Source organism: Eulemur rufifrons, chromosome 6 (assembly GCF_041146395.1).
Source record: "Eulemur rufifrons isolate Redbay chromosome 6, OSU_ERuf_1, whole genome shotgun sequence".
Classification (NCBI taxonomy): Eukaryota; Metazoa; Chordata; class Mammalia; order Primates; family Lemuridae; genus Eulemur; species Eulemur rufifrons.
In genome coordinates this window covers 64,393,995-64,420,038 of record NC_090988.1, presented here as the reverse complement: position 1 = coordinate 64,420,038, position 26,044 = coordinate 64,393,995, and the positions used below count along the sequence as shown (strand labels likewise).

Here is a 26,044-nt window from a genome sequence, read left to right as displayed (position 1 = left end):
TGCACCTGTAGTCCCAGGTACTTGGGAGGCTGAGGCAGGAGGATCCCTTAAGCCTAGGAGTTTGAGGCTGCAGTGAGCTATGATTGCACCACTGCACTCCAGCCTGGATGACAGAGCAACACCTAGTCTCTTAAAAAATAAAAATAAAATAATAAATTAAAAAAATAAATATGTGGTATTTTTGTCTTATTTCCTCAACTGAGTTATAACCTGGGACTGTGTATTTTACTTCTTTGGACTTCCTGCATTACTTTGTACCATGCTGCCAACTGTTGGCTCATTCATTCACTCAACAAATATTTTCTGAGAAACTTCTATGGGCCAGGCACTGAGCCAGGGACTGCAAAAGCAAAATGATCTGTACTTTCAGGAATGTTCAGCTTAGTGCACATAAAATGTGTTTACTAAATGTTTGTCAAAAAATATTTTCCAAATCAGTTTTGGTAGACTCCCACTCTGTAGTATGGCCCAGGTGCTGCCGTGGTCCAGTTGCAGAAAGGAGTGGACCAAGAACTCTCTTGCTGATTCCTATGCTCTGGCTCTGGCATGAAAATCTGGTAAAGGGGTCAAAGACCAAATGGCTTTCCTTCCTGCTTATTAGGGTAAGGAGATATGGACTTACCCTTTATTCAATGGTCATATCAAGTTCTGGGTCTTTAATAGGTAGCGCTGAGGGGATGTTGGCATATATCTTGCCTTGAGGTCAGATAGACCTGGGATCAAATTCACAGTCTGCTTATATGACCTTTTAGCCAGTCTCTTCAGCTCCCCAAGCCTTAGTTTCCTCACCTGTAAAACTGGGATAATAATAGTATCTGCAAATATACACAAGAGATTGTACCTATAAAGCACCAATCTCAAAGCAGGTTTAAAGGACAGGTGAGATGTTATTTATCATGAGAGATCCCAAGTCCCCAACTGTGACTTTGGGCTCTTTAACACCTTCTCTGACTTTGATTTTTTCTACCTCCCTAGTTAATTACCACATTATCACTTTTAACGCCCTAGGTGGCTGTTGGTATATATTTTTTGGACATATTGCAATTTGTAATTTTGTAGTTTGTAGTATTGGTAGTTACTCATAATTACAATTACTTATAACTTTATAAAAATAAATGTGTTTCTGAAGTGACTTAAAATAAGTTTCTGAATATAAAATTCTTTTTCTACATTCATTTTTTAAAAGTTTTAATTAATTTATTTTTATGAATAGGTAAGATATTCACATGGTTAAAAATTTAAAAGGCACCAAAAACTTTACATAAGAAAAATCTCCCAGTTTCTTATTTATCCTTCTAGATATGTGATTATAACCAAACACTCATTTGTATATGCACCCCCTTTTCCACAAAAGGTAGTGTATCATATATACTCTTTTGTATCTTGTTTTCCATTTAAGTACATCTTGAAGACTGCTCCTAGTTATAGGAATCCCTTTTTTTTTTTTTTTTTGCTGCATAATATCTTACTGTATCAGTGACCTTTAATTTATTTGACCCATAACGTAATAGTGGAATTTAAATTGTCAGTCTCTTCCTGTCACAAAAAGCACTTCAGTGAATAGGCTTATACATGCTATTTTGCACATGTGTGAATATACTTGTTAAATATTTATCAGAATTACATTTGCTAGGTCAAAGTGCACATGAATTTGAAATGTTGCCAGACATTGCCCACTCCCAGAAAATGTTTATATCTTGGTTGGAGTTCCCCCAGAAAAGCCTGTCTCTGCGACAATGATTCCAGTGCAAGTAGTATATTTGGGAGGTGCAGGGACCACCAGAGAGCTGGAGGAAGGGGGAGTGATGCAGGGACAGGAAGGAAACCATTAAAGGGATGTGTTATTACGCCAGCTACTGCAGTGGGTGACTGCAGCTCAATCCCACCGGGAAATTGTGAGAAATGGTGCGAACTATTCACTTCTGGATTCTCCTAATCAAAGGTGAGGGAGCTGCAGCTCTCAGGAGTCACAGGATGAAAGCTGCTCTGGGGGTTGGGGAGTGTGAGATGAGATAATTCCCTGGCCTGGCCTGCTGGTGGTGAGAATGAAATTCCACAGTTCAGAAAAATCGTCAGGTAGAAAGCTGAAATTCTATGCGGCACTGGGCTGCTGAATAAGGTCTTAGGACAGGAGTGGGGACTTTTTCATGTTGGAAAGCTGCATTAATTTAGCTGTAATCAAATAAGGCCACACTCAATAAACTTCAATTTGATATACTTAAAAATGTACATTATTTTGTAAAAATCTAACTACTATGTACTTAATAATTTCAAGAAATGAAAACTATTTGTTAATTTTAAAGTTAACTAACCTTTAAATGACTTTGTTGTGTCTGCTTTTTGTTGGAAAGCATTTGAATATTTGGTTGCAGCATGGAGGTCCGCAGTTTCAGTTGATCCTCTACATGGGTATCGTCATTTGTGACCTTAAGGGCGTCTTGATTTGGTTTAGGAAGGAGAATGAAGATTTGCAGCAATGAGTGGTTGAAAAGCAAGAAAGCATTTTTCAGGCGTGTTGTCGAAGGCATGGGTATTCTACTGCATTTTTCTATATTTCAACTGGATCTTTCTTAGCATGAAACAATGTCATCTACTGAGAGCTCAATCAATTCTATCTGTTGCTGTTTAGGTGCCTTGGTGATATCAACTAGGTGAGGCTGAAATGCTGATTTGAGTGTGACATGATGATTCTCAAAGTCAGTGAACCTTTCATTGTATTCTCCAATTAATTGGTCTACAACAGCTGCATATTCTTCAAACTATTTATGTACATCATCCTGTTCTTCGGTGACCTTTACTAACCGGGGAAAATGTTCATCTGAAATTTCCCTTTAAAGAAGTGTTCTGAAAAAAGACAGCTTTTTGCAAAATGCTTGGAATTTTTGCCACATATTATATATAGACCTACTTTTACCTGGCAAAGAAATATTCAAGTCATTTTCATTTGACATGATATCACACAGAAATGCTGCAATCCTATAGAAATCTTCCTTCAATAATTCACATTGCTGATTCTGTTCTTCATACAATTTAACTATCTGTTCTCACAGAGATAAAATTTTGGCCAACACTTGTCCCTGCAATAGCCAATGCACTTTAGAATGACTCAGCAAATCCACACTGAATACCTCATCCTTCAACTTTAGCAGGTTATGAAACTGATGATGCCATGTTGCATTTCCATGAATATAGTTAACAATACTTATAACTTGTTGCAAAGCGTCACTTAAATGGCTTTAGCACAGAGATTTTGCTTATGCAAAATACAATGAAAAGAAAGAGAGAATCTGGGTCTGTTAATACTTTATTATCTGTGCAATAAACCCTTCATGTTTTCCTGTCATGGAAGGTGCATATACTCACTAAATTTACCAAATTCAGTCCAACTTCATGACATTTATCTTGGAAGTTGTTGAAGATATCTATTCCCCATGTTCTGTTTGCAAGAGTACTCAAAGTGGGTAATTCTTCATAGCAAAGAAAATCTTCTGTTATGACCCGAATGAAGTATAAGACCTGTGCCAAGTCAGCAGTATTATATGATTCAGCCAAAGTGATTAAATAATATATATTTTCCTTTTGAAGTATTGCACGAAATTGTTCTGTTAAGTTGAAGGCTAATTCATGCTGCCAATCAGTTATGGTTCTCCTTGAAAGAAGCAGTTGTTTGTACTTTGAAATGTTATCGGGGTCTAAGCATCCTACAACTTCGACAATGCATTCTTTTACAATTTCTACATCACTGAATGGCTTCCTTTCCCCCCCCCACCCCCCGAGTATTCAAGCTACTTTATAAGTTGCTTTGGTGGCATTATTTCCAGGTCTAATTGCTGCTTGAAAGAATTGTCTTTGCTTTTGCTTCTCATCTTTTAATTTCTGCAATACCACCTTTCACGCCTCTCCCTCTAATTTAAAATATTTGTGGTCCTTGTAAGTGTTATAATGCTGATGAGCATTGAATTTTTTTAATGTTGATACTGCAGTATCACAAAGGAAGCAAATCATCTTATCTTTAGCAGAAACAAGAAAATATTGTAATTCCCAATCCTCATTAAGAAATCTGTTTTCTTCCTTCAGTATTCTATTGGTCTTCTTTGACGTGATGGGCTGTTAAGCAGACAGAATTAAAAAATATTGTCGAGCTGTGCAACTATTCACAAATTCCACCTCAAACAGAAACACAGTGCACTGTTGTCAAAAGCTGATAACAGACTGGCATACTCAACCTGCATAAACTCTTGCCAACCAGCCTCGTGCAGTAGTGGGGGAAGTTAGAACTAAATCATGAGCGTAGCAGCCATCAGTTTAGTCAATTTACTAAAGTTCTAATTGTGCTGGTCAATCTGGGGGGATTATTTCATTGAAATTTATTTTATTCTTTGGTATTCTAACATTCATGTTAAAAATAAAATAAAAATATAAAAGACAAACAAAAGCATATTAATAAAAACAAAGGATTTGTTCTGTAAAATTTGGATTCAGTCAAAAAGCCACACTGAAGGACCCAGAAAGCAGGTTCCCCACCCCTGTTTTAGGATACGGGCTGGGCTCAACCAGCAGTAAATGAAAGTGTCTCTTTCCCCACACTTTTGCTCAATAGTGTTACCAAATATTTGATCTTGCTAATATTGTGGGGGAAAAACAATACTTATAAAACAAAAAAATAGTAATTCTATGTAGTTTCAATTTTCATATAATTCACATAGACTTTTAAAAAATTTAAAACTCACATCTAATACTTTCCTAATAAAGGACTCTTACATATTCTAGTAAATCATCACACCCTCATCCCACCCTGTATAGATGTCATTGTTATTCCCATTTCAAAACACTAAAGAGAGGAGCTAAATCCCAAAGGAGCTAATTGATCTGCCCTAAACCAGTTGGTTTGTCGGTTTTTCTGTGGCCAGGATGGATTTTCTTACTTTAAAACCCAGGCATGCTCTTTCTATTAATATGTCAAGCTGCCCTTTGAAAAAGCTTGTATCTTCTAAGTGGGGTAAAACAGAACAGTCACTTAACCTCTTGGTTTCTTTTTTTTTTTTATTTTTTTTTTTGAGACAGAGTCTCACTCTGTTGCCCAGGCTAGAGTGAGTGCCGTGGCGTCAGCCTAGCTCACAGCAACCTCAAACTCCTGAGCTCAAGCGATCCTCCTGTCTCAGCCTTCCGAGTAGCTGGGACTACAGGCATGCGCCACCATGCCCGGCTAATTTTTTCTCTATATATTTTTAGCTGTCCATATAATTTCTTTCTATTTTTAGTAGAGATGGGGTCTCGCTCTTGCTCAGGCTGGTCTCGAACTCCTGAGCTCAAACGATCCGCCCACCTCGGCCTCCCAGAGTGCTAGGATTACAGGCGTGAGCCACCACGCCCGGCCCTCTTGGTTTCTTAATCTGTGAAACAAAGAGTACAGAACCTCTACTGTTGGTGCCTACCAAGCATTCATTTGCCATTCTGATGGCACCTTCATGTGGCTCTATCCCTCGCCCACTTACGGTCCAAATAGCTCATGTGGGGTTAACCCCACCTGTATCTCCAGGTACCTAGGGAGTATGTGTGGAAACATATGACTCAAGCCTGGCCAATAAGAACATCACAGCAGTTATTGGTTTGGGGGTGGGGGATGGAGGGTGGGGTGTATGGCTCGCATGCAGCCATTGGAGCCAATGAGACTCAGTTCCAGGTCCCGTTTTGGTTTGGTTTGAGCGGTGTGAAAAGGAACAGTTCAGAGAGAGACTATCCTTTTCTTTTGTTCAGAAACTGCTTGGGGCAGTGGTTCTCAAAATGTGGACCCAGACGATGAGTATCAATATTATCACCTGGGAATTTGTTAGAAATGCCATTTCTCAGCTCTTACCCCAGACCTACTGAATCAGAAACTTCAAGGGTAGGGCCCAGCAATCTGTGTTTTAACAAGCCTTCCAGGTGATTCTGATTCATGCTGAAGGTTGAGAAACACTAGCTTAGGGGAAAGAATGTAAGCGGAGCCATACTGCCAACATCAGGGGAAACCCTGCCTAAGACTAGAGCTATATGGAACAAACACAGCTGAGAGATACAGAGAGTGAAAGAGTGCTGAAGACATCATTTCAGTCTCTGACTCTAGTTATGCTTGAACCTACATTTGAATGTTGTATCATTTAGTTACATGAATCAGTAAATTCTCTTTTTTTTTTTTTTTTGAGACAGTCTTGCTCTGTTGCCCAGGCTAGAGTGCCATGGCGTCAGCCCAGCTCACAGCAACCTCAAACACCTGAGCTCAATTGACCCTCCTGCCTCAGCCTCCTGAGTAGCCAGGACTACAGGTGTGAGCCACTATGCCCAGCTAATTTTTTTCTATTTTTAGTTTCCTGGCTAATTTTTGTTTATATTTTTAGTAGAGACCGGGTCTCACTCTTGGTCAGGCTGGTCTTGAACTCCTGACCTCAAGTGATCCTCCCACCTCAGCCTCCCAGATTGCTAGAATTACAGGTGTGAGCCACCATGCCTGGCCAATAAATTCTCTTGTTCACATGTTGAGTATCCCTTGTCCAAAATGACTGGGACCAGAAGTGTTTCAGATTTTGGATTTTTCAGATTTTGGAATATTTGCATTATACTTACCAGTTGAGCATTCCCTAATCTATAAATCCAAATCTGAAATCCAAAATGCTCCAATGAGCATTTCCTTTGACGTTAGATTGACATGCCAAAAGATTTTGGAGCATTTCAGATTTTGGGTTTGTCACTGGCAACAAAACAAGTTCTGGCTATCAAGAGGAACGTTTATTCTTCCTTATGTTTCTAAGTGGAAAGATTCCTTTCGAGCAGTGGTTCTCTAAGTGTGTTCCCTAGATAAGTAGCATCTCCAGGGAACTTGTTAAGAAACACAATTTATCAGGCCCCACCCCAGACCAACTGAATCAGGGCTCTGGGAGTAGAGCCCAGCAATCCGTGTTATAAGTCCACCAGGTGATTCCCATGCCTCCTAAAATTTGAATATCATTAAAGTAGAACGCCAAGCCTCTTTCACCACCCCTTTTTCATTCTTCCCCATGAAGAAGGTATGTATTACCTGATTGGTGAGTTTGGAAGAATGATCTGGGCATGCTCAGTTTAACACTTCCCTTTGTTGTCTTTGAGAGCCAGCCTGACTAAAGGGGACAGTTATTCCGTTCCTCTCTGTGCCACGATTTGTACAGAGGCAGATCCCCATAAGATGAGGACTGCAGTTCTTCCAGCCCTGCCTGTAACTAGGTGGTAGACTTATTCCAGAACAGTATAAGCAAGCCCATTTGGCCTCACGTCTAAACCATATCCTTCAGTCTAGCTCTTATCAGTAATAAAGCTGACGTTTTGATCCCCACTTTTTGCTTTTCTGTGCCCTATTTCTCAATTGGTTCAGAACTGGGGTGAGAAGAGAGCTTTTATTTAGTGGGCCTGCTAATGCCCCAACACTTGCTAATAGAGGAGGAGTGGAGTAGGAAATGTCTCAGGCCCCTTCCCCTTCTAGCATTCTAGGACTCCATGTCTCACACTCTCCCTCCAGGGATCCTGAGCCTTCTGGGGAAGAAAACTTACTTTGTTCTCACCAGACTACTGTTGTTGCACCTGTGGGAGACAGAAGTATCCCTTGTCCCATGGGGCACAGGAGGGAAGATTGCAATCACAGAGCATTTCCTTTCAGTTCTCTCCTGAAACAGTGTAATTCTATGGGGCAGGAACAGGGCTTAGAAACCACTGCATTTAAAAAAGCTTCCAAGAAGCTGTCCACCTTGTTTTATCACCAGATTCTGCCAGCTGTCTGACCCAAATCTATATGGCTGTTCTTGAAGTTGTGTCCACTGTTCTGGAGTCTAGAGATGTCTTAGTCTGTCATTTGAAGGAAAAAAGGACTTCCCTCTTCTCCTTTCTATTTTTCGGGTCTTTTCTGAGTTTTTCACAAATCTTTAAAACAGCCCTATTCACAGTCCTGGTAAGAAGTATGGATAAAAGAAAGACCGTTTGGAGCTCTAAAAACCATGCCTGAGTGCTACCGGGAGCTTGATTTTCTGGGCCCAGTCCCCTTAGAGCAGTAAGTATGCATTTCTTTGGAAAGCTGCTGCAGAGACAAAGCAGCCATCACAGTTGAACCTGAGTGACTGAAGGTGCCATAAATATTTTCTATATATTGACCCCTCATTCTCCCACTTCCTAGAATAGTTACCTCTCCCTTCCAGATTATCTAACTACCACATATTTTTAAATAGTTAAATCATATATGGATAACGTTGGCATCTACTTCACTAATGTCATTAATAATTGTTCATAAACATAAGTTTATATTTTTCTCATTAAAAATAAATAGAGATTGGACTTTGTTAAAATTAAAAACATGTGCATCAAAGAACGCTATCAAGAGAGTGGAAACACAGGCCACAGGATGGGAGAATATGTTTGCAAATCACATATTTGATAAGGGTTAAATATCCAGAATATATAAAGAACTCCTGCAACTCAACAACATAAGGAGAAACAACCCAATTAAAAAACAGGTAATGCCCACCACAATGGTTCATGCCTATAATCCTAGCACGTTGGAAGGTTGAGGCACAAGAATCACTTGAGCCCAAGAGTTTGAGACCAGCCTGAGCAACATAGCAAGATCTCATCTCCACACACACAAAAAGTTAGCCAGGCATAGTGGTGTGCGCCTGTAGTCCCAGCTACTTGGGAGGCTGAGGGACGAGGATCGATTGAGCCCAAGAGTTCAGGGCTACAGTGACCTATGATTATGCCACTATACTCTAGCTCAGGTGATAAAGTGAGACCCTGCCTCAAAAGAATAATAATAAAAAAAAATTGGCAAAAGACTTGGATAGACATTTCTCAGAAGAAGATATACAAATGACAAATAAATCTGTGAAAAGATGTTCAACATCATTAGTCATTAGGGAAATGCAAATCAAAACTATAACGAGATATTACTTCACACCTACTACGATGGCTGTCATAAAAAAATGGGAAGTAAGAAGTGTTGACAAGGATGTGAAGAAATTGGAACCCTCATACATTGCTGGTGAGAATGTAAAATGATGCAACTGCTGTGGAAAACAGTATGGCTGATCCTCAAAAAGTTAAACATAGAATTACCGTATGATCCAGCAATTCCACAAGTAGGTGTATGCCCAAAAAATCTGAAAACAGGAACTCAAACAGGTACTTGTCCATGAATGTTCATAGCAGCATTGTCCACAATAGCTAAAAAGTGGAAACAAGTCAAATAAATGTTCAACAGATGAATGGGTAAACAAATAGTAGTATATTCATTCAAGGGAATATTATTTAGCCACAAAAAGGAATGAAATATGAATATGTGTTACAACATGGATAATCTTGAAACAACATGCTAAACAAAATCAACTAAACACCAAAAGACAAATATTGTATGATTTTACTTATATGAAATGTCTAGAGTGGGAAGAATCCTAGAGACAAAGTAGATTAGAGGCTATCAGGGGCTGGAGGTAGAAGAGAATGGGGAATTATTTTTTAAAAAGAAAGAAAGAAAAAGAAATAAAAAAGCAACTCGCTACTATTAGAAACAGGAAAAAGAAATAAAGAGAAACAAAAGATAGAAAATAAAACTCACCTGTGATCTCACTAGGATAACTGAATATTCTGCCAGTCCTCATTCTTTTTTAAGCATAGTGGTTAAGTACAAGATATCTGGAGCTCATACTTCCTGAGTAAAAATATGCACTCTGTCATTTACTAGCTATAGGACATCTCTGTGCTGCAGCTTTTTTTTTGTAATATACAAATAATAATAGAACCCACTTCAGATGGTTGATTTATGGATTAAATTGGATAATGCTTTAAGTGATTAGCCTGGTGCCAGGCTCATGGTCAGTGTTTGATAGCTTATCTATATCTATCTTTATAACTGTAATTACACTGTATTTAGTGTTTTGTATCCTACTGTAGCTGTCCATTTGGGCTGCTATAATAAAATACTTTAGACTGAGTAACTTATGAGCAACAGAAATTTATTTCTCAGCGTTCCAGAGGCTAGGAAGTCCAAGGTGAAAGCATCAGCAGATTCAGTGTCCGGTGAGGTGTCTCTGCTTTATAGATGGTGCCTTGTATGTATCCCCACATGGCAGAGGGGGCATATAGGCTTCCTCAAGGCTCTTTTATAGGGGCACTTATGGCATTCATGAGGGCAGAGCCTTAACAACCTAATCACCTCCTAAAGGCTCCACCTCATGATACTATCGCATCAGGGATTGGGTCTTAGCATATTAATTTTGGGGGGCACATTCAGACCATAGTATCTACCCATCTCATTTTCCTATACAGGTAAAAATTATTTTTAGTGGCCACATAGTGTTCCATACTATGGCTGTTGCATCATCAATTTAACCAAGTCCATGTCACTGAATATACAGGTAGTTTTCAATTGTTCATTATTTTAAGAAAGTTATGGTAGATACCTTTGCTTGATTCTTCCTGGCAGCCATGCCTGAGAAGGGTGATATGACTGTGGGCTTGCTCAGCTTTCTGGGTTCTTGGGCTCCCAAGGCAGCGTGTTACAGTGACATGGGCTCCAAGCCCGGAGACAAAAACCTGAATTCCAGTCATCCTGCTTCTCCATCTCCAGGTGATACTAGGGACTGCCCTTCTCTCTCTGGGCCCTTGCTTCCCTGTCTGTTAAAGGGGAGCTTTAGAGGGAGTGAACTCAGAGTGTCTCTTCTGCTCTAAGGCTCAATGATTCTCAGATTTTCCCCAACTAAGCTGTGGATTCCTCCAGCTCCATCGTGGCCTTCTTCAGAGCTGTGTGTGCGCACACGCTCGAGCGTGTGTTTCAGTTTCTATTCTTAGCAGTGTGATCTTTAAACAAGGAATAGATTTGTGCTTCTGTCTCATCTCAGATGCACGCAGCTCCTGCTGGGCTGTTTCATTCTCCACCAGTCATTCATTCACATTAAAAGCAATGGCCCATTAAGGAAATAAGTGGATGATGCTCCTCCATCACGGGTGGTAATAAGGATGGCAGGCTCTCTGATCTGGGGGATCTCTTTGGTCACCAGGCCTCAGCTCTGTCTGACTCAGCTATAGATGAGGTCAGGGGAATCTTGGTTTTAGCACCTCCCTCTCCACTCCACCCTCGGATCCTTTCTCTGGGATGGGCCAGGGATGCTATTCAGTCACTAGCGGTTTTTATTGGTGAGTAACCAACATTCCAGATGAGAAGGTCATTGTTTGTCCTGAGATAAAGAGTAGATACGGATGAATCTACTCTCCTTTCAAGAGTTCTCACCCTGCCAGTGTCTCAGAGTTACTTTGGATATTTAAGTATACAAATTGAGACTCTGGATCTGCACCTTCAGAGATTCTCATTTAGCGAGTCTGAAGTGGAGCCCAGTTTCTTCACGTTAAAAGACAATACAGGGGATTCAGGTGAGCATCCTCTGTGGAGAATATTGGAATATAGTAGTAGGATTTGCAAACTCTTAAAGCCCACGAATGCCAGGCAGGTAACATCAGATGGGCGGTATGTGACAGAAGAGTGCTGGCCGATGGACAGAAACATCCTACCTTTTCTGTAGGGCAGGCTGCACTTACCTTTAGCTGGCTGTTGCCAGATAATGCCAGCCCAGTGTTGCTAGATATTCCATTTAGATTTTTTAAAGAAGAATTAAATATGCGGATTTGTTAGTGAAATGTCCTATTTTAAAATATTGGCAATGCAATTCAAAATTTAAACAAAAAATGTGAATCGTAGGCCAAAACATATCTGCGGGCCAAATCTGGCCCTGAATCTGCCTGTTGAAATCTCTTGACAACACTTTAGCCAGACAATCGCTCAATTTAAGTCAAAATGATGCAGTCAACAGCCCTCTTGACTGGCAGCATCACACTGTCTCTGTGAGGCTCTTTGGGGTTCTGGCTCACACCCAGCTTGGCAGGGGCAAAGTGTGCTGAGTGGGGAGGAGGTGGGGAGTCCAGAGACCTGTTTCCTAATCCCTGCTAACAACTTGATAGGTGACACTGGGAAAGAAATTCTCTCCCTGGTCACAGGATTTCTTTCCATAAGGTAAGAGGGATGATCTCTATTGTTCTTTCCAAAGTTCTAGGTCATTCTTCTCATGGAGATTTAGGTACTTATTATCTTCCAGCTACTTGGAAAAAAACCTTTTCAGATTAAGTTGAAAATTCACCTTTAATTGGCTTGAGTGACAACTAGTTCTTTCTCTTCCATATTCTCCTATGTCTTCAGTGATTTGCGTTTGCAGGGAAGTTTCTTTTTGCTTTAGGATTTGGAGCTATTTTCTAAGGGAAAGAAAGGATTTTGGAATAGAAAGTCTGAGTGGGGTTGAGCATATGGGTTTCTTGCTTGCTGAATACTTGGTTTTAAGTCAAATAAAAAAATAAAGGAATGGAGTTGATATGTGGAACATTCTGAAGTAAAAAGCCACTTCCTTGAACTTGATAATTCAAATAAAAACCTTGTAATTGAATCTTTTCTCCTCACAGGTTTATTGAGATATAATTCACATACAATAAAATTGACCCACTTGGTTGTGTGTGGTGGCTCACACTTGTATAATTCCAGCACTTTAGGAGGCCGAGGCAGGACAATTGCTTGAGGCCAGGAGTTCAAGACCAGCCTGAGCAACATAGTGAGACCTTGTCTCTACAAAAAAAAAAAAAAAAATTAGCTGGGCATTGCGGCACCAGCTGGGCCTGTAGTCCCGCTATTGAAGCAGATCCCTTTTTTTTTTTTTTGTTCTGTTGCCCGAGCAAGTGCCATGGCATCATCCTACCTCATAGTAACCTCAAATTCCTGGGCTCAAGCGATCTTCCTGCCTCAGCCCCCAGTAGCTGGGACAATAGGCACTCACCACCACGCCTGGCTAATTTTTTCTATTTTTAATAGAGATGGGGTCTCACTCTTGCTCAGACTGGTCTTGAACTCTGGGCCTCAAGCTATCCTCCTGCCTCGGCCTCCCAGAGTGCTAGAATTATAGGTGTGACCTGAACTGGCTGAAGCAGATTCCTTGAGCCTAGGAGTTTGAGGCTGCAGTGAGCCATGATCACTCCACTATACTCTAGTCTGGGCAACAGAGTGAGATCCTGTCTCTGAAAGAAAAAATTCACCCACTTAAAGTATACAATTCAATGCTTTTTAGTATATTTACAGAGCTGTGCAACCAACTCTACTATCTAATTTCAGAACATTTTCAACTCCCCAAAAAGAAACCCTGTATCTTCTATCAGTTGCCACAGTCCTGGCAACCACAAATCTACTTTCTGTCCCTATAGATTTGCCTATTCTGGATCTTTCATATAATGGAATCACATAATATGTGGTCTTTTGTGTCTGTCTTGTTTCACTTAGCAGTGTTTTCAAGATTCATCCACGTTGTAGCACATATCAGAACTTCATTCCTTTTTATTGCCAAATAATATTCCATTGCATGGATGTATCACATTTTGTTTGCCCATTCATGAGTTGATGGACAATTGGGTTGTTTCCACTTTTTGGCGATTATAAATAATGTTGCTATGAACATTCACAGACAAGTTTTCATATGGACATATGTCTTCATTTCTCCCAGGTATGTATAACTAACTAGAGGTGGAGTTTGCTGGGTTGTGTGGTAACTCTATACTTAACCTTTTGAGGAACTGCCACACTATTTTCCAAAACAGTGACACTATTTTACATTTCTACCAACAGTATATGAAGGTTCTAATTTGCCATGTCCTCGTCAACACTTGCTATTATCTGTCTTTTTGATTATAGTCATCCCAGTGGGTGTGAAACTGTATCTCAGTGGACTTTTGACTTTGCAATTGAATCTGTTCCTAATTGGTCTTAGTACATATGATCGTTCTTCAACTAATTACTGTGGCCAGTGGAGGTTAGTAATCTTAGGTGAATTAAAGTCAACCCTTGGAGCTGGGGGGTAGGAGTCACTCACTCCAAAATGATAGAGAGGAAATTTGGGGAAGGGGAAGAAGAAATGGATGCCTGGGGGGAAATAAATATATGGTTCCTACATATGGGTTTGCTTGCTTGGTTTTCTGAACACTGCCTTGTACACAGGGATCGTAGTGGTGCAGAGGAGGAAGAAAAAAAATATCTTGGTCAGGACCCAGGTAGAGAATAAGCTCAACATATAGGTTCTCAAAAAGGGGGTTTCTCACTGGAAACTTTAGTCAGTGGGCACATATGTGCTCACTAGCTTGTGTTTATTTCTGTCTCCTGTTTTCCCTTTACTGTCCAAACTATCATCAGGCTTAGAACCCCCTGAGTGCTCCTCCACCAGAGTCACAGAATACTAAGGAATTCATTACAATTGTTTTAGGACCAATACCTGATTTCCCTCACCCTAAATGATTGTGGCTGGTATAACTATATTATTTTGCTCAGGGAATACATTTGTTTCATTTGGATTTTCTTGAGGTTTGATAATACTTCCATGTCTTCTTGAAAGGAGAAAGATTTTGGATTGTACTTTACAAGGGACAGGCATAAAGAGGACTCTTTATGGCCATCTTCTTGTTCCTGAAGGATTATGGGAAATTTCAAGGCTAGGCACACACTGAAAGGCATCCATTGGAGGCAGACAGCTGGCCCTTTCTCAGCACTTCCTTGACATGGGTTCCTCTTTCTTTTTTTTTTTTTTTTCTCCTTTCTCTTTTCACATTGGTAATAATATTTGTAACTGAGGCTTTTCTGGACACTACTGTTATGTAACAAATATCACCTTCCCCCACTCCCCAAAACAAGCTAAAGAGATTTGACAACTAAATGTAATGGTTGAACCTAGACTGGATCTTGTACTGGGGTGGGGTGGGGGAGAATGTTCTAAAGGACATTGAATTAACTGACAAAACTGGAATAAAACTGGTAGATTAGACAAAGGTATTAATATCCATGTTAAATTTACTGAAGGAGAGAGAGAGAGAGAGAGAGAGAAACAGAGAGACAGAGAGAGGAGAGAATGATAAAGCAAGCAGCAAAAAATTTTCACAATAAGTGACTTTGGGTAAAGGGTGTATGGATGTTATTTGTACTTTATATATTTAAATTATTCCCAAATAAAAAGCTTTTAAGAAGCACAATCAGCTTACAATTTTATTTTGCTCATGATTTTATGCATCAAGAATTCAGGTAGGGCTGGGTTGGGCAGTTCTTGCTTGGGGTCTCTCACTCACGTAGTTAAATTACAGTCAGATGCCAGCAGGGGATGCAGTCATTAGAAGGCTGGGTGTCCAACGTGTCTCACTCAGATGGCTGGCAGTTGTTGCTGGTGGTCTGGTGGGAGCTCAGCCGGACTTTTGACTGGCATGCCTACATGTGGCCTCTCTAGCATGGCAGTCTTATGGTAGTCAGCCTGCTTACTTTGTTTCTCTCATCCTACATAGAGCTGTGATACTTGCTACATTTGATTGAACTGCCATACACACAGATAATCACCTTTTATTCGCAATCACTAGCATGTAATCTCCCCCAACTCATTCAAAATCATGTGACACAATTCTTTCCTCCTCAGCTCTGACTTTTGCATATGTCAGTTTCTTTCTCTGGAATATCTTTCTTCCAATTATTCATCTGTCTATATCATTTATTCTTCAGGGCTTTTAGGAAGCCTTCCCTGGCTCTTGGGTGAGTGCTTCTCCACTGGGCACACCTATAGCCCTTATCATAATGTCATAATTCTCCTGTTGTCCTGCCTGTCTCCTTCACTGGACTCTAAGTTCCCTGAGGGCAGGGAGCAATTTTGTGCATCAAAGCATCTCTAGCATTAAGCACAGTGCCTATTATGCACTATATCACTAAATACAAACTAATCTCTCGCACTCACATTCCTCATATGCAATACTGACACATACAAAATCTGTCACATCCCCTCTTGCCCATGCAAGCTCAATCACTGTGACTTATTCCCCACATTCAGGCATTGTCCCATTCCTCAGGCACTGTCACCACCCCTTGCCCATCACACACTCAATTACTGTGACACAGTTCTGTTCCTCAATCACTGTCACATACTGCTTTTCACACAAGTATGGTCACCATCTGTACTCTTAAAACAGGATATTTACTCTCCTACAAATTGAGTTAATATGCCAACAGCTCTATTTTTCACACGTCGTCACATACTGTATTTTTCATTCACGCAATTCCTGACATACACAATTATGGTCACACACTGTCTTCCTGTCTCCTTCCCACTCCCCCTTGACACCCACACTCTTTCACGCACACACTCACTGGCAGGGGATCGGCGGCACGTCGGCGGGGGTCTGAAGCCTGGGTCAACTCCCGAACCTCGGCCCCAGGCGGGCGCGGTCCCGCCCCGCCCCGCCCCCTCATGCATATGCAGCACCTCAGTCTGGCAGCCCGGCCCCCAGACGGCCATTTGTAGCGGCGCTGGAGGCTGCGTTCGGCAGGCGCTGCGGAGACGCGTAGAGGAGCGCGCCCCCCGGCCGCTGCCGCCCCTGGCCGCTGCGGTCACCCCGCTTCTCCGTGCCTCGGGCGGGACCCTGCCAGCTCTCGGCGCCGCGCCGTCGCGAGGACCGGTCCTCCCCGCAGCTCCCGGCGCCCGGGACCCCCGCCCGGCCGCTCGCCCGTAGTCCGCCGACCGCACACGTCCCCGGAGCCGGGCCTAGGGCGGGCGGCGGCGGCTCGGCGCGGCCAGGCTGGGCTCGGCGACGTCCCCATGGCCGCGGCCGGCTGGCGGGACGGCTCCGGCCAGGAGAAGTACCGGCTCGTGGTGGTCGGCGGGGGCGGCGTGGGCAAGTCGGCGCTCACCATCCAGTTCATCCAGGTGCCTGAAGCGGGCCTGCCGGGGGCGCCGGGGCGGCGGCGGGCGGGGGCTCGCGCTACCTGTGGCGGGGCGGCCGCCGCAACCCCGCCCCGAAGGCGCCGCGCGGGCCGGGGCCCGGGCAGGGGCTGCGGCCGGGGGCGGGCGGGCGCGGGGCCGACTCTGCGCTCTTGCCCTGCGGCCGCGGCGCCGCGCTCCTGCCTGCTCGGCGCCCCGGGAGTCGGGCTTCTCAGGAATGTGGTCGGGAGGGCGGAGCTGGCAGGGTGGGAGCACCGATCCACCTTATCGCTCTGGCCGAGGCCGGAGCCCTCCGGGAGAGGCAGCGCCGCGGAGCCAGGCTTCCTGCCCCGAGGGCTGGGGCGTGGGGTGTCGGGCTGGAGCCCGGCGCGCTGCTTTTCCAGCAGCCTTCGGCCGCCTCCTACACCGTCGGTGCGATCGTGGGGGCGACTTGGCCGCGGCTCCGCGTGCTCTACCGGCTCTGCGCGCCGCCTGAGCCGGAGCTGCCCGCTTCGAGCAGTGTGTATGTCTTTGTGTGTGTTTGTGCTTTTCTTCTAAGTGATCTCTGAGGTAGTATGTCCGGGTGAGAGTGTGTGATAATGCCCCAGGGAAATGGTGGCTTCGAGGAAGTTAAAAATGTTCCCTCGTAGGGGTGAGACCATTTCCTAGGAATTCCTGGTGCCTGCCTTCCTGCTTCTCGCCGTGCCAAGGTGAAGTTTGGGATGGGCCAGCCTGGCAGATGACCGAGTCGTGCCGAGCGTTCTGTGTTCTAACCACCCTCTCCCCCACCCCCAACCCTCTCTGGTTGCTACTGGCGGAAAGTCAGGGGTTGTGGTAAAGAAGAAAAAGGAGGTGGAATTCTTCATTCTTAGAATTTGATCTTGGTGAGACGTTTGAGTGATATTTTTAGGGGATTTTTAAAACGAAAGCACAGATATCTCTCTGCTTTTGTCAACCTAGAAGGTGTGGCACATGTTGGAAGAGAACGGAGGTACCCCGTTATAACAGGTTAACAAAGATATTTTTACTATATCAAGAGGGCTGATGGTGAAATATTATTCTGGCTTCCATTTCATCCATTTGTCATTTATTGGGATACCTGAATAGCTTTATTTCATTTCACTTAAGGTTTATAGTGACTTTAAAATACGGAGTATTGTAACATGTGATTGTCACCTTTCACATTGAGTAAATGAGCAGTAATTGCTGCTGTAATATTCCATGGCATTAAAACCTACTGCTGAAACCTTTGTATCCAGGAAGAGAGGATGTTTATGTTGTGAGCATTTACAGTATGCTCATTAGTGGGTTAAAAAAAAATCATAGAGGTGAGATTAAGTTTACCAGGGTGCAGCATCAGAGATGCTGTCATGTTATTTCTATAAGGCGGGCAGACTTTAACTGATGGCAAAGCAAAACAATTTATAGCTAACCCTTTCTTCTGGGACTAGTCTGATGGTTAGCGTGAGGTGGGGGAGGCAGTTGAGTTAGTGGGAGAACAATCCTGGGTTCCGGTATTGATAGTGTTACCTAAAAGATTTAAACCACAAATATTTAAGGTTTTTTGAGGGAGGGGCCATCTGAATGTATTTGCATCCGTAAGTTAATTATTTAAGGTGCTGGAACTTTTTGGGAAATAGTATTAGAAGCCGTTATGGTAAAAGTAATTGCTATCTTCTTATGATTTTCTAGAATTCATTTGTTAAAGAAATATCTCCCTTACAAATGGTATAGTACCTAGACGCTTTAGATATCAAGGAAGTAAAGGAAGCAGGTATTCTTCAGAAAGATGTATATATAATGAGTATGAGGTTTGAGTCATACAGGTTGAGTGTATGTGTCTTTTGTTCTGTCATTTATTGGTTGTGAGAACATTGCCAAAGTATTCAGCCCCTCTGAACCTTAATTTTCTCGTCAAGAAAATGGATCTTATATGTTCTTTATAACTTTTAGGTTATGAGAAAGATTGTAGCATTGTATCTAGCAAATAGTACATGCCCAGTTAATGGTAGCTATTATCAGTATGTACGTGTACAGTTCTGTAGCATGCTTAAGTGCAATGGGAATTTAGATTTGGAAAAGTTAATGTGAGGATTGACAAAAGCCCTGTGTAGGCTTGGTGGTGGGGAGAATAGAAATGTCATAATTGAGTATAGGGGAGTCTTTGTAGCTGGGAGAGAGGAGGCAGGCAAGGAGGAAAGTGGGATTGATAGGAGACTTGGGGCCATTAAAAGGGAGGAACATAGGCTTTGAAGTTGAGGAGACTTTCTGGAGAGGCAGGAACCAGACCACTTGGATGAAGTCTCAGTTCTGCTATTTGCTGGGTATGTAATCTTAGGCAAATTACTTAAACTCTCTGTGCCTCGGTTTCTTCCATCTATAAACTGGGGAAATATTAATACAATGTACCATATACAGCTGTGAAAATTAAGTGAGTTAATGTATGTCGAGGGTGTAGAACAGTGTCTAGTACAGTACATAGTAAAGCTGCATACGTTATTATTACATTAATTTTAGTTTGTGGAGCTAAAGTGACTGTTTATCATCTACACTTAATAGAGTTGCTATTTATTGTCTGACTCCTGGGAAGTTAAAATTCATTCCATTGTAATTGTCAGGCAGTAGTAACTGGTGGGAGAGGAGACAGATCATTTTAACAAGCAGAAGTCAGTTCTCTTTGTAGGAGATTAGGAGGGCACAAAATGGTTTTATTTATTTTTTAAGGCTCCTGAAATACCACACTGTTTTTACACCTTTCGGTATATATTTTTCTGTTATGTAATCTTGAGCAGAAGAAATATCATAAACAAATTTGGGAATGGAGAATTTAAAAACAATGCCTTTAGCCTTTTCTTTGACCTTAGATTTAGTTATTACCTTCTCTACATGTGAAGACCTGCAAAATTAGGAAATTAAGTTAATAAATTGAGTACCTTTTCCTCTTTAAAATTGAATAAAACAGGTCATAAAAATCAATGATAACAACATGAAGTATTGTGTTGTTAAGAATGCATGATCTGTTTGTTTCTGTTGCTCATAGTTTTTTAAAAAAAATGTAAAGTTCTATTGGTAAATAGAACAACTAAATGATAAATAAACTCTAATTAGGAAATGATTTTAACTTTGTACAAATGGATGGGATGGGTGAGACATTTGGATACCTGGGGGGCTAGTTCTCCTTATTTAGGTGACTGTGGATAGTCTATTAATCTCTCTTAATCTCTTCATGGCTTCAGTTTCTTCATATAATGTTGTGGTTGGTTGAACAGATCTCTGCACCTTTGAAATTCTGGGATTCCTTCTTATTTATTTAACTAGCTGTGTGTCTTTGGTCAAGTGTCTTAGATTCTCTAAGCCTCCATTTCCCCATTTGAGAGGGGAAAAGAGTAATAGCACCCTTAGGGTTTTTGGAGTAAATAAAATAAGGCGTGCAAATCATTCAATATAGTGCCATCTACAGAGTAAGTAAATAATGATTGTTATCTGGTTTTATTTGCTGCTGTTACTTCTGTATCTCGGTGTTCCTCCAAAACAAAATTTGTAGTTTATTCATTTTTTTCCTTGACATGTAATCTGTTCTCTTATTTTAAATCTTCACCACTCTCTACTGCCCCCTCCCACCCATACTCCTCACCTCACTTCTGTGTGGTATTTAGGTGGAGTGTTTTGAGCTGGGGAAACTTCTTATCAGTTCAGAGTTGATTTTAAGAAATAATGGAGTAATCATTGGGTTTTTGGGTTAATGCTTTGTCTGGCAGCTCTGAGAAGAGATCATACATGTTTTACAAATTTAAAGGGAAAATTGCCAGTTTCTGTTTTTTTAGCATGTTAACTTTATTCAGTGGTTTGTTAGATTTTGAGCCAGGTAGGGGATAGCTGATTTCTCACAGCTTGAATTTTTTAGTCAGTCTTAAAATCTGTTAATTAGCCTGGACCTGACTCAAACATTGCCTTTTTACCTAGAGTTTGTCTTTTGCTGAATGCTTTTTCCCGGGACAGAGATCTGAGAAGAGATTGCAAGAAATTTGTGTTAATAGTTAATTGATCCACTTGTGAGGGTAGTGAGTTTAAATTCCTGAATTGCTGTTTCATTGGTACATCTTGAAGACTCTTCCTTTAATTAGAAGTTACTTAAACTGTAACGTTTAGACTTATTTTTAGTGTGCAAATTATCGTTTTACGTTAATTTACAAATGAATTATCAGCATTGATTTATTGTTTCACATTAATTTACAAATGAATTGTTAGCACTGAAAAATAAGACACCTATCCAAAAGGTAGTATGTAGTAGAGATTTCCTTGTTTGAGTAATAGTTGAAATGGTCCTGCAGGCAAATTCCTAGGTAAAATTTTGAGATACTTGGGGAAGATCATTTTCTTATAGAAGGATGACTGCCTTTGTCATTGGAGAAACAGGAGGAAATTCTAACCTGGATTTTCTTGACTTAAAGTCCTTCTGTGTTCTGTCCTGTGTGTGTGTGTGTGTGTGTGTGTGTGTGTATCTGTGTCTGTTTGGGGATGGGGAAGTTGTAGGAGTTTAATGGGGACACTTCTGTTGTCTAGGTCAAGAATGGTGTTTTCCCTTGGTGGATTGCAGGCTACTACTTACTGGGATGGGATTTTAATTCATCTGTATTGCTGAAAGGTCATGGTCTTTCTGAAGCTTTGAAATGAAAATAGTTTGTTTAATTCAGTTAGGAAAATAAAGTGGTAACTTTAAATTGGGGAAAGAATGGAGAAAGAGACTTTCTTAAAGCAGTATTACTTTTTAACTTTTTAAAGGTTTCTTTTTCAAATTAAGATTGGTGTCAAAATTGAAGCAGATTTTGTGATGCCATGTGAATATTTATTCCTTTTTTGGAGGGTGTGGGGAAGAATGATCTTTATGGTATTAGTTTTACTGTGCCTTTCTTTCAGGAAAAGTGATAACGAGTAAAAAGATTTTCACTCTGCCTGTAGGAAGTGTGGAGTTTTAATAGTTATTGAATCTTCCTGAAAGACCTTGATCTTGAATTACTTTGAGTAGAGCTGCTGAGTGTGTTTGGGATTGAAACTTAGTTTAAACTAATGTCCTTGGTAGGGCTTTGATTTATTTCTGTTTTGCAAACGCAAATGTGTCTCAAAGATGCAGAGAAATATAAATTGTCTAAAATGATGTTACTGGGGACATAATTAGACTCAGTTCCTTGATGTCTTGTAAATTGTTTTATTTTTAATGCTTTATAAAAGCCATGTGATTCTTTATTAGTTACATAGTGTTAAACCAGAACTTAAAAATATTATAGCCAATTTATTGTTGGTATATATTAGTAGTTTAATATTGCCATCATCTACCAGTAATTACTGTCAACTCATACGATGATTTTTTTTTTTTTAGGAGAAAGCTCATTATACATGTAAGTAAATGTTCAGCACGAGAAATGTGAATATAAGTGTCAAAATGACATCTGATGTTGCTTTTTAAAAAAACTTTATCCAGATTTCCCAAATGCTAACATTTTACCATATTTATTCCCGCCAATATCTATGTCTTTTTTTTAATCATTTGAGTGTAAATTGAAGACATAATGCTCCTCTTATCCTTGAATACCTCTTTATTTCCTAAAACCAAGGGTATTATATAAACATAGTGTAATAACCAAACCCAGAAATTAACATTGATATATTACTATTGTCTGATCTGTAGAATTTTTTTGGATTTTGCCAGTTGTCGCAATAATGCCCTTTATAGCAGGTGAAAATCTCACATTATACAATTCATTGTTTTCATGTCTTTAGTTGGAACAGTTCTTTAGTCTCTGTAGTTTATGACATAGACATTTTTAAAGAGTACAAACTAGTTATTTGTAGAGTTCCCTCAATTAGAGTTTGACGTTTTTTCATGATTAGATGCAGGTCATGCATTTTTTGCAGGGGGCAAGAATAACACTGAAATGATGTGTTCTTAGTGCAGTACATTAGTATTAGGAGACATACCATAGATGTTGATTTGACTATCTTTGCGCTTACCTTTTGACTCAACAATCCCAAATCTAGGAATTTACCCTGAAGATACACTTCCAACAGTATGAAAATACACATGCACAAGGTTGCAGCATTGTTTGTAATTATAACAATTAGAAGCAACCTACACAAGAGGAGAACTCAATGATGCATTATGCAGCTGTTAAAAAGGAGAAAGGGCCTGAAGAACTGATGGGGAGTGCTTTGTAGGATATATTGTTACGTGAAAAAAATAAAGTGCAGAAGTATCTATCTTTTTGTAAGAAAGAAGGAGAAATAAGAAAATATATATGTATTTGCTCCCTGGGACAAAAAAAAAAAAAAAAAAAACCCATGAGAAAAATAAAGATTGATAGAAAGGCTGCATAGGAATAAGGTGGAAGGAATAGAGGGAACGGGGGCAGTGACCCTTCTGAGGATACCTTTCTGACTTTTGGAACTATGTTAATGTTTTCCACACTGAGTATATAAACAGCAAACACACTAATAAAACCAAGTGGTAAAGGAAAAAACCCACCTCCTCCTTAAAATGGAATACAAACAGAAACAAATGAACTAAACCTTATTTCAAATGAAAAACACAACTACACTGAAGAGGTGAAAAAAATCTGCTTTAGGTAACTTTTGAACCCAGTATTTGGACTATGCTCTCAGGATAAAGACAAAAAGAACTCAAAACAAACATTGAATGCTAGTTACTAGTAGAGTTTTGTTTTGTTTTGTTTCTTGTTTTTGTCACAGAGGCTTGGGTTTGCAATTTTGAAGCAGTTTTTTATATTAGAATTAAGCAAATATATTGTGGAAAATGGGAGCTGGTTTCTCACTGTTGGAAAAGGGAGTTGTAAATTTAGAAAAGGCAAATGTTAGAATGAACTCTGATGTTTGAATGGAATTGAAGATATTAGTATAAACTCATGGTTTTAAAAAGTATATAGATAAATAGATGTGTATAGGTACACATGCACACATCTATACATCTTTTTTTTCCAGTTCTGTCTGCTGAAAGGGCCAATTGACACCCCTTTAGCAATGAGATCACCTAGTTCCAGATCTAGGTTTCTAAATACCACCCCCCCACACACCTTTTTCTTTTTTTTTTTTCCCACTCAGAACCACACCCAAGAAGCCTTGAGCAGACTCCCTAAATACCATTTTTTACTAGAAGGAACCTTAGAGAAATGGCTGATTCCAGATGGGGGCAGGAAAAAATGCAAGATGAGTTTGGAGCATCTTGTGGTGTCATAAAATAAGGAAATACTCAAAAAACAAAATAATGGGGATATGTCAAAGAGACACAGGAGCCTACCTGGAAGAACTACTGTTGGCTAACTCTGGGACAAATCATTGAAATAAGTAAGACAATAATTGCCCATAAATAAAGTAAAGATCCAGTATAGATAAATAAATGATTAGGGAGAAGTTCTCTGCCCCCCTCACCCGCCCAGCTTATATTAACTATCAGTTTTTGCATGGGAAGAGGTTCTTAATGTAGAATTCTGGTACTAATGAATGAACATAGAGGAAAAGATAGAATTAGAAAGTCATCTTTTGGCAGTCGTAACAATTGATTTAAGTTAGAATCATGAATGGATGTTAAAACTAGTGGGTGAAAGTTTGAGAGTAGCTGGATGTTAACATATTTATTAATTATCAAGGGGAGATAATAACTTTACAGGGAGAAACCAGGCTAACACCATGTGCCCATGTGATCCAGGTTAACATCTTTGATATTGTTTTAGGTAGTGATAATTAGCAGAGTTTGTTTTACTCAGTAATGCGAATAAGACTGATCTTTATAATCACCTTAGCTTGGCTTTGAATGAAATTAAGCCTAAAGGAACCTTGTAGAGGCATAAAAGGGACCAACTTTCCATTTAAAGAGAAAATCTCTTCTTAGTTTTGGAGCCAGATGTCTTGGGAGAGAAAGGTTGATAAATTTAGGTTAGGCTAGTACAGGTTTTGGCCATGAGCTCAAATCTTAAGCATAATAACTTCCTCCCTTTGAAACAAGTGTGTCTTTTGCTATGTAGATGTATTGTGTTTTTTTCTGTATTCTGTGATTGTTTTTGGAAAGTAAATTTTCTTTTCTACTGGGATTTACCTTAAAATTATTTACATTAAACATACTTAATTAGATAATCAGAATAATAGTGTTTTATTCCCAGTTACGGAAAATGGGGAGTTTAGCAGTTTTGTTTGCTGTTTCTACTCTCCCTTTTCATAAATTTATTGTCCTTATTTAAAACAACCAAAACGGTGTGAGATAGCAGTATTTTTAAGTTTTTTTTTTTATCTTTTGCATTTTATTTTGTTGTAATAGTGTCGTTGAGAGTTATTCCTTTATCTGCCGTTTCTATCATTCTACCTGGTTTCAGTGCTTATAAGCAATCCTTATCAACAGCTAGTTTTAATTTTTTATTTTTAAAATTTTATTCTTAAATTGACAGGTGAAACTATATCACGTACAACATGACGTTTTGAAGTGTATGTACATTGTGGAATGACTATAACTAACATGCATTATGTCACATAGTTATTTTTGTGGTGAGAATACTTAATATGCACTGTTAGCATTTTTAAAGAATATAATATATTGTTACTAACTGTAGTCACCATGTTGTACAGCTAGTTTTTATTTTGAATTGTGGCTTTTTTCCTTTTCCCCATTTTCAGATGGAGAAATGAATTGTGATTTAAAGAATACTTTTAAGTACTTTTTACTGAAAAGATACCTAAGATTATATTTGCTTTTGCATGATAAATGATGGTTTTGCTGGGTATAAAATTATTGGGTCCCAACATTTTTGTGTTAAAACAGTGGAAGTGCTGCTTTATCTATCTTTATCTGAGTGGTCACAGGTTTCTATTCTGCAGAATTAACTTTTCTAGTTGTAGGTTTGCAGCGTTGTCTTATTGTTGGAAATGGAAACATTTATTAGGATATGACTAGAAGTTTTTTTCTGTTCACTAGTTTTTCCAGGGAAATGATGAAATACTCTGACGTCTGAGAAGACTTTCTTCTCCATTTTGCGTTTATTTTTTCAGCTGTCTTCTGCAATAGCTATTATTTGTTCATTGATTCTCTGTAATCGTCATACCATCTGGTTTTAAGTTAATCAGTGAAAAGAATAAGATCCTCTCCATTCTAGGAAGATTTGTCGAATTTGCATTGTGCGTCATGTATGAAATTTTCTGGATATCTCATGTAATTAGTCTCCAAAGCACCTTTAATGACCTTGATT

The 26,044-nt window shown here is 40.1% G+C and overlaps 1 protein-coding gene across 5 annotated transcripts in view; it reads left to right on the top strand.

Annotated features, from left to right (window-relative positions):
* Positions 1-10,885: 10,885 nt before the first annotated feature.
* Positions 10,886-26,044, top strand: part of RRAS2 (RAS related 2) — a 78,801-nt gene continuing 63,642 nt past the window's right edge. Inside the window, exon 1 of one of the 5 annotated variants that reach the window (XM_069469621.1) lies at positions 10,886-11,001. Coding sequence is in view for 2 of the 5 variants with exons in the window: in XM_069469617.1 (XP_069325718.1) it covers positions 16,698-16,805 (108 nt within the window). In the remaining 3 variants the exon portion in view is untranslated. Of the gene's footprint in view, positions 11,002-16,387; positions 16,806-17,045; positions 17,335-26,044 lie in introns of those variants that run through there. The other 4 variants (XM_069469617.1, XM_069469618.1, XM_069469620.1 and 1 more) reach the window with 4 other exon arrangements.